At 37.5% G+C, this 17,839-nt stretch overlaps 2 protein-coding genes across 5 annotated transcripts in view; one reads left to right on the top strand and one right to left on the bottom strand.

The window, feature by feature from the left end:
* Window positions 1-270: 270 nt before the first annotated feature.
* On the bottom strand, window positions 271-759 carry LOC110092335 (uncharacterized mitochondrial protein AtMg00810-like). The gene has a single exon (XM_020816841.1). The coding sequence runs from the start codon at window positions 757-759 to the stop codon at window positions 271-273; it is 489 nt and encodes a 162-aa protein (XP_020672500.1).
* Window positions 760-6,823: 6,064 nt separating this feature from the next.
* LOC110092315 (GPI ethanolamine phosphate transferase 3) overlaps window positions 6,824-17,839 on the top strand; it is a 50,578-nt gene continuing 39,562 nt past the window's right edge. For 3 of the 4 annotated variants that reach the window (XM_020816814.2, XM_020816815.2, XM_028697473.1), the window contains exons 1-6: window positions 6,824-7,351; window positions 7,492-7,526; window positions 7,652-7,773; window positions 13,156-13,245; window positions 13,385-13,504; window positions 13,645-13,728. In XM_020816814.2, the coding sequence (XP_020672473.1) occupies window positions 7,065-7,351; window positions 7,492-7,526; window positions 7,652-7,773; window positions 13,156-13,245; window positions 13,385-13,504; window positions 13,645-13,728 (738 nt within the window). In that variant the 5' untranslated portion in view covers window positions 6,824-7,064. Of the gene's footprint in view, window positions 7,352-7,441; window positions 7,527-7,651; window positions 7,774-13,155; window positions 13,246-13,384; window positions 13,505-13,644; window positions 13,729-17,839 lie in introns of all 4 variants that reach the window. The other variant, XM_028697472.1, reaches the window with a different exon arrangement.

Genomic DNA, 17,839 nt, shown 5'->3' with positions numbered 1-17,839 from the left:
ATCGAGGGGGATTTAGTAAATAAATCATCTAATTGATATTGAGTATAAATGTGAGATATTTGTAAGACCTGATTTTTAATGCAATTCCTAACAAAATGGAAATCAATTTCTATATGCTTAGTTCTAGCATGAAAAATTGGAAAATGCCATAGCAAATATGTTATCGCAGAAAAGAATTGTAGGTTAAAAAATAGAGATATTGAACTCATGTAATAAACGACTAAGACAGATGAGATCAGTGGCAGCGATGGCAAGGGCACAATATTATGCCTAAGTAGAAGATCTAGCCACAATTATTTGTTTCTTGACAAACCATGAAATAAGAGTTTCTCCAAGAAACGCATAATATCCTGATGTAGATTTGTGGTATGTCGGATCACCGGCCCTGTCGGAATCAAAATAAGCGGTTAACTCAAGTAAGCCAGGAAAAATGGGAATACCGAATGATAAAGCTCCCTTGATGTAGTGAATAAGTCGTTTAAGTAGTTTGAAATCATCTCCAAGCGGTGGATGCATATGTTGGCAAAACTTGTTAACTGTGTACGCGATGTCAGGGCGAGTGATTATTAAGTATTGCAAAGAGCCAACCAGATGACGAAAGTGTTCAGCTTCAGCTGAAGCTAAGGGACAATCTGAAACCGAGAAGGTTTTAGACGGGATAGGAGATTCGATCGGTTTGCAATCTGACATGCCAACACGATTTAAAATGTCAGCATCATAGGTGGACTGTGATAAATGTAAGCCATCCGAAGTATCCATGATTTGCATACCCATAAAATATGAAATGGGACCCAAATTCTTCATATTAAATTAAACTAATAGGCCAAGTAAACGTTGTTTGATCGTTGGATCATGATTCCCAGTCAACAAGATATTGTCTACATACACAAGGATGTAGATAGTGATAGAGTTCTTGCAATATAATAACAGTGATGGATCAGTTGTACTGTGGGTGAAGCCATGGTTTAAAATATATGTTGAAAAAGTTTCAAACCACTTTCTAGGTGATTGCTTCAAACCATATATGAATTTTTGCAGCAAACAAGCATAATCAGGATATATAGGATCCACAAAGCCTTGAGGTTGGGTCATGAAAACTGTTTCAGCAAGTTTGCCATGAAGAAAGGCATTAGACACGTCAAGTTGAAGAATTCGCCACTTGGAAGTCACAACAACTTTAAGTAAAATTGGGATTTTAGAGAGTTTGGCCACCAGACTAAAAGTATCTTCATAATCTAAGCCATATTGCTGATAGCAACCTTGTGCAACAAGTCGAGCTTTATGCCGGGCAATAGAACCATCCAAATTTAACTTAGTTTTATAAATTCATTTACAACCCAAAACATGTTGATCAGGATGTGGAGGAACAAGCTTCCAAGTTCCTTGTTGTTGAAGAGCAGCAAATTCTTGAGACATAGGCTTTCTCCAAAAATTATTTTTGATCACTTGAGAATAACATGTAGGATCAAACAGAACATTACAATGACTCATACTGATAATGTGCCTTGGTTTCAAGTGACCCATTCTCAATCTTGTAAGCATAGGGTGATTAGTGATTTTAGGAATTGAAGTATTTATTTGAGAAGCAGATGAGTGATTTTCCTCAAGAGATGGGACAAATGAAGTTGAGAGATGTTCTATTGTAGTTGGGATAGAAGTGGACAGGTATGGGGTTGATAAATCTGGAAGAGTTGAGGTAACAGCAGGCATGGAAGAAGGAGATACTTGGACCATAGTTGGAACTAGAGTCAAGGGAGGAGTATAAGTAGATTCTTTAGAAGGAATGTTTTTCAGTTTTCTCAAGCTGATATGGAAAAATGTTTTCAACGAATTTAACATGTGAAGAGATGAAAAATTTTTCATAAGGAATGTGATAACAAATATATCCTTTTGTTGAGGAAGGATATCCAACAAATACACATGGAAGAGATTTCAGATGTAGTTTGAAGATGAAATTACTTGGTAGAAATGGATAACAAAGACAACCAAAAATTTGAAGTGAGCTATAATCCGGTTGTTTGTTATACATAATATGAAAATGAGAAGATATCTTATTTGAGATGGAGGGAAGAAGATCGATAAAATGTACCGTAGTTTGGACAGCATGCAACCAAAATTTTTTAGGAAGGTTAGCTTGAAATAATAGAGCACGGGCGATCTCCATAATATGCCGATGTTTCCGTTCAGCTAATCCATTTTACTCTGGGGTATAAGGGCATGTTTGTTGGTGGATAATTCCAGTTTTTGCAAGTAATAGTTGAAACTGTTTAGAGATATATTCTCCACCACCATCAGACTGAAAATATTTAATTTTAGCATCAAATTGGCGTTTAACTAGTTGTTGAAATTTAGCAAAAACCAACGACACATAAGATTTATCAAATAATGGAAATTATGCAAATCTGACAGTCCACTGAAGGAATCGGGCTGGTTACAACTCGAGACGAACCTCTGCCTCGAGTCAATATTGCACTGAAATGGCCGCGATAGCCACGTCCACGTGCTTGACCACGTTGAGCGTACATAGCAGGAATGACATCAGAAGCGGATGACAAATATAATTCTAGAACAGATTCAACAACGAGATTTAACTCTTCACTACACAGCAATGAGTAAAAATCATATAAACTTATAGGATTTAAATTCATCCGAACAGAAATTTTGAATCCATGATATTGGCTCGGTAATCCATTAAGAGTATAATAGATGATGTCCTCCAGTGGTAATGAAGAACTAGACGCTCCAATCGCATCTACTTTACTTTTAATTTTAGATAAATATTGCATAATATTCTTATCCTTCATTGTAATGTGATGAAGCTCATTTTTAAGTTGAAGGATGCATGATCTATTTGTAGATTGCAATCTCTGCTCTAAAGTCTCCCAAATCTCATAACAAAAGTTCGGATTTTGAACATAAGGGAGAAAAGTTTGAGAAATGGTAGAATAAAGCACTACAGCCAAGTTTTGATCCACAAGAAGCCAAGTGCAGTAATCACTATCTAACTGTAAATCATCTAATTCTAACGGTATCATTCGTGGAGGTTTAGGCGTGGAGCCATCCAAGTAACCATAAAAACCGTTTGCTGTAAAAAGTTTGAATATATGCGATTCCACAAAAGGGTAGTTATCAGTAGCGAGCTGAATGTTGAGAACCGATTTAACATTAGTCATAAGAAACTTCAACTGAGAGGGAATATGAGTGTCTGCCATTTTGACGATTTTGGTAGCATGAATGGAGGTAGAGGAGCTATTTGATGAGTCCATCTAGGTCGAGAGAAATCGACAAGAAGCGATCAAACAACAGTCGTTCAGAGAAAATGTGCAAAAAAATTCTACTCTGATACAATGTTGAAATCTACACTAGGTGTCAACCTGCATAAGAGAAAACAACAGAGGAAAATCGAAGGAAAGAAGGAGAAGAAGTTTCGTGAAATTCTTTTGTGCCTCATTCTCATTACTGTAGCTGTTTATATTTACATGTATCTCATGATTACCTAGTAAATTAAATGGACACATGGGTGGTCTAGATTTGACCGTTAATGATCAACGGTGAGAGGCAATTGCACGTTCAGGTCTAGCACCACTACAACACATGGCACGATGTAATGTAGTATTAGCATGTTTGTTTAATAAGTTCACCATATTCAAGTTAATAGATGGACAAATAGTTGTAATCAATGCTTATATAGTAGAATAATTTAGCTGGATCATAGCCCACAGCTTTCACCCATACTCTTTTCATTTATCTATTTATACACTAGTTTTTTCATACAAAGCTATATTTTAAGGATCTCTTACTCGATTGCGGCAAAATTATGATCCTCAACAATAATAATTATATTTTATTTATAATTTTGAGAATAACTTATTGAGTTTTATGATGAATCATGTTAAATTCTGAAAACTATTTGATAACTGATACATCACGCAAAAAATATCTTGATCGGGCACGAATCTTGAGGCAAAAGCTAGTTGGAAACTTCAAAAATTAAATTTGAAAGCTCCCGAACTCCGATTTCAGCGAGCTTATAGTAAAACTGAGCGTCTCGGAAATACGAACCCAACGACACCAAGATCAACCCAATCCAAGCCCAAATGAGTCCGAATCAAGGGCTCAAAGCGCTGTTGAAAGGTTAAAACCGCAATTTGAGTTACCAAACGGTCTCCGATTTTGACGAGCTTATACTCGAATCGAACGGCTCGACGAGACGAATCCAACGAGACTAAGATCGCCAAATTCCGACATCATTAAGGCTTTCAAATGCCCAACAAACGGTGCATGATCAAAGGATTCATATGCGGCCGGTCCATGGCAAAACACTCCCAATTCGCCTTTGATCTTCACGCCATTACGGGCTATAGCCACCAGAAAACTATAAATAGGCCTCATTCTACACGCAAAAGGGCTCAAGGGGAAGAGAGAGAACTAAGAAGGAAGAGAGAATAGATAGGAAGAAGAGAGAGAATAAGAAGGGGGAGAAGAAGAGGAAAGAGAAATGAGAACCCCTCCTCCTCGGACCACCGCCGGAGCTCTTCTTGCGCCCAGACACGCCGGACTCTGTGTGATATTCGAGTGAGAACGTAAGAATTCTTCTCAAACTTCCACTGATTATCTGAAATTTCCCAAGTATTGCAACAGTCCCTCTAACCGAAACTCCGCCGCAACGTGAAGCCGGGTTCTCTCTGCCACAACAACGCTTTGGACTTCTACTGGACGTTCGGACCTTCATCTTCTGCCAACGTTTACCTTTGATGGCCGACTTCCACCGATTATCGGACTTCGCTGGACACGTCGTATGCAAAGAATGGTAAAATTTTCCTTTTATCCTTTGTGCTGGACTAATTCCACATGACGTCGTCCTTCATGATCTTCGTCGTCATACAAAACAGTTTCTTCTCGACCTCCGTCAACCCGCCGTGCTACGGTCCTCTTGACTTACTATGTCGCCCGCCGACTACAGTCATTCCAACCGTATCAATGTCGCCCGTCTGACTAACTGGTCCTCTCTGACTTACGTCGCCACGTCGCAAAGCCTAACCGACTTCCGTCGCCCGCCGACCTATCCGGTTCTCATCCGACCAATAAGACGAACATTTGTCAATATATTGACTCTTAAGCTGTATCTAACCTACTCACTCGTCAATGTACTATTCAAAGAACATGTACATTCAACGAAGCTAACGCGACCTGTCTCGCCAAGGAAGGCGCCTACCATTTTAACAACTGCGATATACATACTAGTGGATTCATCAAACACAATGACTGGCGAGCTACCAGAATGGCCCCGTGGTTTTTTCCCCTTTTAGGTTTCACGTAAAAATCTTGGTTGTCTCAATAAATGCTAGACCTCTCTCTGATCTGATTGCGTGCCGGATTTGCGGTACAATACGCTAAGACGATAAACTTTATATTCTCTACGCCGCGAATATCCTGGACGCGACAATAAACCTTTATGAGAAATCATGTTTAAATAGTAGGTTGCAACTGCTTTGCTTTCAATTTACATATTTATAAAATACGATTAAAGAGATCTTGACATGCATCTTATTAGAAATTAAAATAAACAAAGAAGATTCAAATAAAAAATAAACAAAGTTTCGATTAGTAAATACAACAATAACAAAATAAGATTAGTTTACTTCATTTTAAATAACTTTCTACTTAATTAATATTAATAGTTTTTAGAATTATCTAATTTGTAGAGAGTAATGCAAATAATTTTAAAAACCCATTGCCTCAAAATAAACTATTTAAAACATAATATTAATCAACAAATGAATTATTTATTAATTAATATTTTTGAGTTAAATTAACTTCATATCATCTATTTAGATAAATAAAAATAATATCACTTCCAGCTAATAATTTTTTTTTATCAAATTAAATAAAATTAAATTAACATAATAAATATATTTATTAATCTATTAATTAGTTAATTAATAAAATAATAATTTCCATTTAATAAATATAAATAATATAATTTATACATTGAATTAATATATGAATTTAATAATGATTATTATTATTAAGATTAGTTTACCCCTTTTAAATAATTCTTCTATAATTGCTTCTTCTCTGTGTAGGCCTAGGCTACGGTTTGCTTTCTTGTATTTCTTCATTGCTGTTCCTCTTCGGCTCCTTCGTCGCTGTTCGGCTTCGCTCCTCCGGAGAAATTATTTTGTGCGGAATCAGTTATAGAGCTGTGTTAGGATGCCAATAAAATCAGTACACATGGCATGCTTACGTGGAAAGTTAGGATATTCATTTGACTTCTTACCCGACCCATTTATCTTTTCGGACTTACTGCAGACGAAGAGAAATCCGCAACAAATAAGTAATAAATAAACAAAAAATGTGTAATATATATACAACAAATACTCAATAAATACGCAACAAATATATAATAAAATATTTAATTAATATGCACATTTTATCCGATGAATACACTCAAGTTAAATAAATATGGCAGAATTTTAACTTTTCAGCAAGCGTCGAATAATTTCTAGCTCCCTTCTTCGGCCAAATCCCGTAAATCCGCTGAATCAAGGATTTCGGAAATCCGGGATTTACCACGAAAAAGGGGCAATTTTCGGTCTAGGGCTGCTTTCATTTACCGTGAGATTTGGTTTTGCATTTTAGGCCGTTTGGCTGGATTTCGCTCAAATCCGGCATAAATCCTGCTACCAAACAGCCCCCGAGTGTCGCTACATCCGGACTCCGCCCAGAATAATTTCTCGCGGGGGCTGAAAGATAGCAAAAGAAGCCGAAGCGAAGTCCATTCAGGTCTTTCCTCACCCAGCTTTCATTCCAGACTTTCCAGTGCAACCTAGGGCCGCGTTTCACGCCGCTGCCACTGACACACGCCGTTGCCGAGACACCAATTCATCGTCGCTTCTACTCCTCACGTGCATCCTCACACGCCTCTCTCCGATCATTGGATAGAGCTAGTCCTCTACTTCGCAACAATCATGTCGCCAAGTTTCAAAGCATTGGCTAGATGAGTGGCCCGCGCTTACGGCCAGACCATCGCGATTTTCTGTCTTCCTTCCATTATAACGGCGATGGCTGCGTCTAAGTGGGCTCTGATACGCCCCTTCTTTTTGATCCTCACCCTCCATTCCTTGGCCATCTACCTTTTTACCCGCGGTTTCCTCCTAACCCGAACCGAGCTCTCCTCATTCAGCCATTGCTCCGATAAGTACCAATCTCCATGTTCGATTCCCTCTCCTACATATAATGCTAATGCATCCTTTTTTGGTGATCGTCCGTCCAAATCCGGAAGCAACGGTCAATGCTGGACCAGGCCCGCTGTGGACCGCCTCGTCATCATCATCCTCGACGCCCTCAGGTATTCTATTTCTCATTGCAAACACTTTTGTTTGTAAAATGTACACCCAAAACTACTCTGCAAGAGGCCTGGTTGATTGAAAATTTGTAGGTGTTATGACGGTGAGTAATTCTTTTTATGGCGTTTTCTTATGATTTTAGGTTCGATTTTGTGGCGCCGAGTTTTTTCTTTGAAGGTATGTATTCCTTTTCTCTTGCTGTGATCATTGTCTTTGCCTCGCGCCATTTCGCAGATAAGTAGCTAGGTGGATCACCGGCGAGTTTTTAGTTTTGATGGAAGATTATTGGTTATTTTTACCAGAGAAGAAGCCTTGGATGGACAAGCTAGAAGTACTGCAAAAGCTGGCATCAGACGAGGGAATGAGTTCAAGAATTTTTAAGGCAATTGCTGATCCACCAACCACTAGTTTGCAACGCCTCAAGGTGAAGTTCATTTTAGTCCGACTAAACCAAAGGGGATATATTTCTTTTTAAAACAGTTTACGTTGCAAAATCTTACATTTCAATATTTCATACTAATCGACGTCTAATCTCAAAGAAAAATATCTAAATCTAAACAATTTGTTGAGGTGTAAAAGCTCGAACTTATTATGGGATAAAAGTACAAAGAAACACTGAAATCTTCTCACTGTTACTCAGCCACCAACAAATTGTTACACAACCACATGCAACATACTTAAAATTATCACTTAGAAATATTGCTCACAGATCCAAACACACACCTTATAACACTTCCTTACTGGCATAGTTCTAACTTCTCTCTATCTTCGGCACCACAAAGAATGAGAAGGAACACACCTATTTGTTTCATCATCCTTTCCAAGAGGAAGGAGAAGGCTTAAATAGCCAATTACATGAAGGAAACATAAAAGACATAATTGCCCCTAGGGCCAACATAAAGCAAAGCCCTCAAGTGAGGGTAGAAATGGAAAAGTACAAATAACAAATAAAATACATAAATAGACACGATCGTAACCGTTGATCTTCGATGTCCTCATCAGGAACACACCTATTTGTTTGTGCAGTATACATGTTAATGGAAAAAAAAAAAACCAAATGTACATCTAACAAAATGTCAGTGAGAATGTTAAATTCCTAATCCATTAACTGGATTGATACATTATGGTTAACTAAACCATTAGGTCGAGAATGAGTATTTGAGGAGAGCGAATGAACATGTAATGAAATAAATGTAGGATTACTGCTGCTTAACTTGCATATGGTTGATTGCTAAAATACAAGTAACACGCTCACAAATATATGACCCATCTCACCATTTATTGTGTTGCAGTTGATGCTGAAGTTATATTTTTTGTTAGGAATGAGATCGGAGCATGTGTTAAGGTAAAAATGCATGTTTCTCTTTTAAGTGTGTTATGAAGGGGTGATTTGGGATTGTGGATTGTGTTGAAATTAATTTCAATTATTGAAAACATTACAAGTGTCTTAGATTAAATCTTTTGATAGACGAGACATCAATTAAAATAAATGAAAAGTTAGAATAATAGGAAAAATAATTAGAAGATAAATTTTTTGGCATTATTAGAAGAAATATGGTATATGGCCATATCCATTTATACCCAACCTTCTACAATAATTACATTTCTCATCAGCTCTCTCGTGGTGGCATGTGGCCACTATAACTAATAAATGTAATAGCTTAAGGAATAAAAAAATAAATACCCGTCCAAGTAGTCATATAGCATTACTTATTTTATCACTCACACATCCACCCACTCCTTAATCTACTCACCACTCCTTAATCTTTGCCCATTTGGTCATTCATCATCCACATTGGCTGAGTTCTTTTCTTGATTGAACATTGAGGCTCTCAAATTGGCTCTTCGATCTTGTTGCCATATGGCTTATTGTACTACTTTGTTGCATTGGCTGGTTTCATAACAATTCCCATTTGTGGTGGGAAGAACGGCCTTGCCCTCAAGGTCGAGGTGTGTATATGTAGCTTGCACTTCATCATTAGTAATCCAAGAAGCCTTTTCAGGTGTTACGCCTTCCCATTGCATGAGGTGCTATTGTTGATTGCGATTGTCATAAAGAGGGAGGTGTGATTGAAGAATATGCGTTGGTCGCAAAATTGGATGCTCAATCCATGATTCATGCGGAAGAGGTGTGGCATTTAGAGTGGTGTTCTCCTTGTAGGGTTTTAAGAGTGAAATATGAAAAAGGGTGGATTTTGGCATGAAAATGTATATCAAGTTTTTATGCAACTTGCCCAATACGTTCCAACACCATGAATGGACCAAATTATTGATGACTCAATCTAGTATATTGTTCATGCTTGAGATAGTTCCACTAGTTCAAATATAATTTAATGAGAAATAGATTGCCTAACTGCTACTTGATGTTCTAACAATTTTTGTTGGATTTCTCCTTCATGTAATGTTAAGCATGGGTGCCAGGTGTGGTTGTTGTGGAGATTACACATGATGAGGTCTTGTTCCTATGGCCATTCACGGACATTGTGGGGCTTTGTAGTGCTGCTAAAAAATGGTTGCATGGGTGACGAAATCCTTCTACATAGAGCTGGGTAATGAGTCGCGCCAATAGAAGAATGGAGAGAGGCATAGTAGGAAAATTTTGCAATGGTATAAAATTTCGACATCTTTGGATGATGTGCTATACCAAACTGCAGTTTGTTATCGAGCTCTTTTAATGGAGTTTGCCACATAGTGCTCATAAAAAATGCTATGAAAGTTGAATACATATGTTTTGGAATTCCACGGTGCGAACAAATTTTGCAAATGAATATGGAGGCGACATTAGGGGCAGGTGACTGCATTTTCATTGTAGTGAAATGTGCATATTTGGTTAGGAAATCTACAAACATCGTTATTGTAGTTTTTCCTTGAGCCAGGGGAAGTGAACGATAAAATCCATGGTGATATCATTCTGATGGGGACATCAGCTCATGGAAGGTTTATTAGAGGCGTGGCCGCCGATCTATGGCCACGATCGAGTCTTTGTACTTTTGAGTTATTTTCTTATTTATGTATTTTCTATTTCAGTGTTATGTTTTATTTTCCAGTTATACCCTTTTAATGGGTGATGTCGTATGTAAGCCCGGAGGGCAATTGTGTCTTTTATTTTCTTGCTTCTCTTGTATTAGGCTATATATAACCCTTTGTTCTATTTTCAAGTTAATGAATGATTATGAGAAAATTTTCCTGCACTTGTTTTCTTGGAGCTTTTGAGAGAGCTTGAGAGAGAGAGTTAGAGAGCTTGGTGGAGCCTAGGATAGGCCACCCGTCGTACCCAACAGTCACCACCGGTGGCTCTTGGTTCTCCTCCCTTTCCCTTACTACCACCGGCCACCTTTCTTCCCCTCACCCGAGGCCCTTCCTCCCCTCACAACCTCACGGTCAAAGCCCCCCACCCGAACCCCTTCCTCCCCTCTCAACCCCACGGCCAAAGCCCTTACCTGAGCCCTTGCCGCCGGCCATATCTCCCTAGCCGCCGGCCTCCCTTGGAGCCCCCTTTCTCCCCTTTTTTCCTTATTTCCTCTTATGGATTGAGTATAATTGGGACTAATTTTGAACTCAAATCCAAGTGATTTGAAATTCAAAATATTTCCTAAAATACAAAATCTATTTTAGGAAAGTCTTAAAAACTCATTCAAATCAATTTACAATTGACTGGAGTTTTAATTGACCTTCCTAATTTATGGATCTCAAGTTGGCATGCAATAATTAATTGCTCAAACCCCTTTTCCCCCCATCAATGCCGCCGGTCCCCCCTCTTAGATTTGGGATAGGAAATATTTCCTAAACCCAAACTTCCCCTTTGGAATAAATTCAACATTTCCCAATCCCCTAGCAGCCAAATTTTTTAAAAAGGGACAAACCTTTAATACTTTCCTAAATCCTCACATTGGGATTAGGAAATAAATCTCCCTCCCCACTCCACATACCGCCGGCACCCCTTATTGGGTTTCTTTTGAAATCCCTCCATAAGTGCATCATCTCCCTTTGGAAAAGATTTCAAACTCTTCTCTGCTGCTGGCCGAAATTTCCCAAGGCTTCTTCCTTGGGTTTTCTCTCCTAAATTCCTCTCCACTATTTACAAAACCTGAAACTTATTTTAGATTTTGGTCTTAGCTCTTCCCCCTTTCAAATTGCAAGAAGAACTTCTTCCTCTTCGACTATCTTCAAGTGCACCATCAAGTTGGAAGAGTTTTGCCACCGAGCTCCATGAATGGCGGATCCGGAGACTGACTATGGAATAACGTGGGATGAGGACGGCTTCACCAACATCCTACAATCTACCTTCTTCGACCTGAATCCAAGGATTGATCACACCGTCCAGAACTACTTGGAGTGTATTCTGGACACCTTAGTGGAAACAATTGACGAGCACTTTGAAGGCGTCGAGTGGAGGATCTCCACCACTCCTTTACGAAGGTTTCTCTCTCCTTTCATTATATTTCCTAAATCTAACTTTTCTTGGAATTGATGACAGTCATGAAGGACGACTCCTTGCTGCTCATGCTGAGCTTAGTAAATGTAGGGCTTGAGTGCACCTTTATGCTTATTAACTCTCGTTGTTAGATTAGGGATTTTCGTTGAAATTACTATTTGTCATTGTGTTATTTTCTCATTTTATTTTGAAATATTCAAATATCTTGCTACGTAATTTAGCCTAAGCGGGTGTGACCCCTTCTTTGTTTTGATTCGTCGTTTTGAACTGCTATTAGTCGTGTTTTCAATTATTCTAATCAAGAGTTGTGCAAATTTCATATGAATTAACTGCATTCACACTTAGTCGTGCATCAATGTGTGCTCTTATTAATGACTTGATTGCCCAAAGTCACAACCCCTTAATTAGATCTATTATTATCAAAATTACACTCTATATATTCAATTTTAGATCTACTCAAACGAAAATTTTTAGACTCTAAGGTTGACCTCCCTAATTCTAGTTTACCTTCAACTCCCTGTCTATTCTTATCAACAAGAAGAATATTATTAGCAAAAAGCATACATCAGGTACAACCTCTTGCAAATGTCTATCAAGAACATCCATAACTAAAGCAAAAAGATATGGGCTTAAGGCTAATCTTTGATGTAATCCAACTGATATAGAAAAATACTTAGTCAAACTACCTTGTGTTTGAACACAAGCAACATCTCTGCATGCATATCCTTAATGACTTGACTGTAAGCATTAATGCATTATTAACTCCTTTCTTGTCTAGAATTCTCCATAGCATTTATCTTGGGGATATGCTTTCTCTAAATCAATAAATATCATATGTAGATCCTCCTTATTCTCACCAGTTGCAATATTGTAACTGTTGGTGTGATCTTACTGCTGCTGAACAAGGCTATCCCGTGTTTCGTTAGTTGGTATCAACTAATGGAGTGGAGATTAGTAAGGCATACAAGATTTGGGTGCTTCAGTTAATATGAAACATTTGGGTATTAGGTGAGTACTTTGGATAGATTTGGATGGTGTATATCCGAGTACTTATCCCAAATAATTATTGTTTAATGCCGTTGATGCCCTTCTCATTATTTGTGTCCCTGAATTTTCATTGTAGATAATGTAATAAACATTTCCCCTTTGGATAGCTTTTACTAGCAAAATTTTGTATTTTCTGTGAGTAATTTATGCAATGAGATTGGTTATCTGTTTCTATTTTTTACTTTTAATGTCAGTTTATTTATATTTTTCTATGTTTTCTTCGGCTGTTTCTGACGCTGCAAGCGCATGCTTAATCTTTTGGCTTGTGCTTGTTGTCATTTACAGCCACTGAATGCTGTAATTTTATCCTCGACATTATTATAGGGATTAACGACCGGTGGACTTCCTACATTTATTGATGTCGGGAATAGTTTTGGAGCTCCTGCTATTGTTGAAGATAATTTGATATTCCAGGTTTGTTGTAGCAAGTTGCCTCGGTTTTTCCTTAATGAAAGTGAAGACTAATATATTCTACTTTTGTCTTGATTGGGCTGTTTAACTCCATCATTTCCTTCACATTAATTTTTTTTAATATTCATTCCTGCAAATACAGTTGGCTAACAATGGAAAAAGAGTGCTGATGATGGGCGATGATACTTGGGTGAAGTTATTTCCTCATCATTTCAATGAGTCATATCCTTACCCTTCATTTAATGTTAAAGATCTTGATACAGTACGTGTTTTTCCTTCAACTTTGAACTAATGTATTGAGTTTCAATTTGATGGTTGTTCTTCATTTACTTAACTTTTTTATTTTAGTTTTTTTTTTTTTATAACTTTTCTGCACTTGATGATTGCAATTTCATGTGTTAGGTAGATAACGGTGTCATCGAACACTTGCTGCCTTCATTGCTTAGAGATGATTGGGACGTTCTTATTGCACACTTTCTAGGCGTTGTAAGTTAATGTTTGTGATTCTCAGGATTTCTTTTGCCAGTTCCCTTTGATTTTTTAGCTCCTTCATATTTAATTGCGTCTTACTGTCTCTTATGTGTGGTAAATTGTGATGTGAATGCTAATCCTCCATTTGTCATTATTTCTACACATTATTTTGAGAGATAGCTTTAAGGAAAATTATAATTATACCAGCTTTTTGGGGCCAACTTTATGAATCCCCTTGATTCATCCACTTAAGGCTAACTTTAGTTTATTCTAAGTTTTTCTACAACAACTACCCATATTATATTTGGCGGTCACATGTTATTACTGCATTTCAAGTTTTTGGCTGTACATATCCAAATCATCTAAATTTGTTTTACACATCTTATATTGCATAAGTATTACTCTCATCATCTTTCTGGAATAGTAATTTTTTTAATTTTTTTTTAGTTCTATCACTCATCCTTTTAGCATTCTCATTTTTACTCCACTTAACTTAGTTTTTAATAATTTATTGCCCAACGCGAAGGATTCGTTTGATATAAATTTTTTCTTCTTAACTTTCAGAATTTTGGTCATCATATTGGAAAAGTACTTAAAAAATTTCATCATATTAGAAATGTGGTGCTGCCTGAGCCCTGCTTTTATTGAGTGATTGAGCTTGAGTATGAAATCACGCCAGTACATGAAGCTAAGCCTCAGTTGAACTCACTTTTTGATATTGTTCTCCTATATCCTAAGATAGAAATATAAAATGTTGCAGAGATTTAGTTAGTGCCTTTAGTCACTATTAATTTTCATCGACATCTTGTGATTGGGATACAAGATGTTCCATAGATTTCCGTGCTACTGTGTGGTCCATGATTAGATATTCTGGTTGAGTATATGCCACCATCATTTCCATCACCTTCCTACATGTGATCCTTGCTCATATTGCTGATCAGATGGAGTTGCATGATGAATTGTGGCATCCAGAGCTATCGCTTCTATATGTGTAGAAGCTACCTTTTGTTGACTAAAAAAAAAAGAAAAGAAAAGGGGGGAAATAAAAATAAATTTTTTTTTTTTGCGCAATTGCTATTTCAAATTAAATAGACGCATCGCTTTGGAAAACGACGCGTTCCTTTGGCAAATCAATCGATAAAAAAAAAGAAACTAAGGAAAGTCCGTTCACACTTTTATAGTTGGCATTTTAATCATTCTCCTTCGTTCTTTTGTGAGAAGTCCACACAATCGGCCTTCTACTCTTACAGCTCGTTCCAAACCTTCGGTCAGAGTCTGATCTCGCAGCACTCAACTCGACTGCAATTTTCAACCCGCGATTCCGCCTCTTGTGTATTTCTCTTGTTCTTGCGTGACCCGACTCCCTCGTGGCAGTCCGACCTCATGATTGGTTCCACCTTCGTCTGGTCACACCTAGCGTAGGAACAAGTCGAACTTTGCTCCGTATGCACTTGCCTGACCCAAACACGCCAATCGACCTTCGCTCTAGGCTCGTTCCTTGCCTTTACCTTGTGCGAATCTGACCGAATTCCTCCTGACCACCCAACTGCACGCCGACTCCGCTGCATCCCTTGTGTGCGACCCGCAATCTCGCCTTTGCCTTGCCTGCAATCGGACAACAGACCTCCACTACGGTCCCTGCACCAACTTGCCTCCACTTCTGCTTCTACACGTGAACAAGCTTGCCCAATTCCTCTGCTTTCACGCCTAGTGCAATCTCATGTATAACCCATTTGCTTATTATACGTAAGTATATGAAAAATTTAGTTGTCTGTTTCTACTGGAGTGTTATCTCGTTGCCTATGTAACAGCTCTTGAACCGAAAGTTTAGCAGAGATGTTTGTGTATAAAAAAGAAGAAGAAAAAGAAAAAGATTTATAATAATAATATAACAAGGAAGCATATTTTCGATTTCAAAGATCATATGCCATCAATCTTAGATCAGGCTAGAAATGCGCAAAACGAAGACCTTGTGCTGTCGATCTTAGATTCAGCCGGGATATTTTTGAATTCAAGACCCCACACCGTCGATTTTAAATTTGGACGGGATGATTTCAAAGCGAAGCCCTTGCATCGTCGATCTTAGATCATGCTAGGAAAAAATCAACGACATATGTCATCCTAAACTCCGCGTAAGGGGAGGTGATGCCGGGAGACTGCTGAAATCGCTCCAAGAGACTACTATTTTTTTTTAAATTGCGGAGCGATTAATTTTGAACTTAAATTGCTTAATTCAATTAATTAATTGAAATTCAAGAATTATTAATTTGAAATTAAATATTGAGTAATTCAATTAAGTATTTAATTGAAATGAAATCAATTAATTAAAATAATTAGTTAATTGAAATTAATTAACTAAAATAATACTAAACAGTTATTTAAAAGATACCTATTCAAAGACATTTAAGATATATTGATACCAAAATTACTCGAAATTCAATATCAAATTTGATGAAAATATTTTTGATACTTTCTATATGTGAGAGAATATAGGGAAAATTTGTATGTTTACCTTTTTGGACCAAAATTTTGGGTATTATACTAAACACCAAACATTGAAACTAAACTCTCCAAAACTCAAACAAAACTCCAAAACACCCTGACCGCTACGCAGGCTTGAAGCTCTCCAATGCTCATGGGCAAACTCCAAAGCAACATGAATTTCATCAAATGAATAAGAAGACAAAAATTAGTATTGAAAACTAAATTGTAGTTCAGGAAAAGAAGAGGCTAAGAGCACTGTAAACAAAACTGCAGTGCAAGAAAGCCAAGTATTGCAAAACACACTAAAAATGAGAACTCTACTGAAGTAGGAAAATGGACCGCTGAACCAAAAAAACACTAGCGTCGGGTGTCGGGCTAGTGAACAACTGAAAATTATAGTCTAGTGTTAGACTAATAAACTACTGTAAAACAAAGTACCTGCAGCCCAATTTACTCTAAACAAAAGTTACAGGATACTTCCAAAGTGAAGCAGTAAGTCCTGCAAACAAACATACCACTTCTAAACACAAAAGTTGTTAGACCTATCCAAAATAGACAGGTGTTTTTCAAAGGAAGTTGTAAGATCTTCTATTCGAGCTACTTTCAATGAAAGTTGTAAGACCCACTTCTAAAACCTATGTGCTACTTTCAATGAAAATTGTAAGACCCACTTCTAAAACCTACATGCTACTTTCAATGAAAGCGGTAATACCCAATTCTAAAACCTATGGGCTATTTTCAATGAAAGCCGTAAGACTCACTTCTAAAACAATCAAGCTATTTCCAACCAAAGCTGTAAGTCCCGAACCAATTCAAACAAATGGGTAACTTCTAAACAAAGTCACAAATCCCAAACTAAATCAATTACTTGGTATTCTAGCAGATGTAAACCCCAAACTTCCATAAAATTATAACCCACCCATAATCACTTCAGGTTACTCGGGATCCCTGAGAGGAGGCAACACATGACTGTTAATCAGGTTCTCCGGACATTACGATCAACAATCGTTAATGTTGGTAAATTGAAACCCACGGTATACCCGGGATGATGGAACCATGAGATCTTGATTGGGTTTACCTCCATTTCTCCCACAACTGAGACTAAAATTCCAAAAAATATTTATCCTTAATCAAGAATGCTCTCTTATGTAGTGAGAGGGGTAATTAACTATGAGGGTTTGCACTCATTGGAAGGACCCAGATGTAACTAAATCCCGATGCTTCTCTCAGGAGAAATATGGTTAACTAGAATCTACCTTAAGGAAAATAGAATCCTATGTATGCATAACGGGATTCATGTCGAAGCATCATTTTTTCTTGAGCCAACACCTTTGTGTTGCCTTATAATAGATAGAAGGCCCATGAGCTAGTTCCATTTCCAACATAACCATCATTGCCACCTAACTCTTTAGAGAACAATTGCTTTCGGCCTTGTTGGATTGTAGTACAAGTATAGTGCAGCATCAACATAAACTTAACTTTGTTATTCAATTCATCTTCAGGCTAACTTCAATTTTGTTGCTAGATTAGATTCAAATCTGATTTGTTGAATTTTATTTTATTTATAATAAAATGTATCGGAAAGCTTGCTTAATTGAGAAGGATCTACCATAATGACTCATATGAAGAAATCCCGCTTGAT

The sequence above is a fragment of the Dendrobium catenatum genome, unplaced genomic scaffold (assembly GCF_001605985.2).
Source record: "Dendrobium catenatum unplaced genomic scaffold, ASM160598v2 fragScaff_scaffold_943, whole genome shotgun sequence".
In the NCBI taxonomy this organism is placed as follows: Eukaryota; Viridiplantae; Streptophyta; class Magnoliopsida; order Asparagales; family Orchidaceae; genus Dendrobium; species Dendrobium catenatum.
This window is presented reverse-complemented; position numbering and strand designations above follow the sequence as displayed.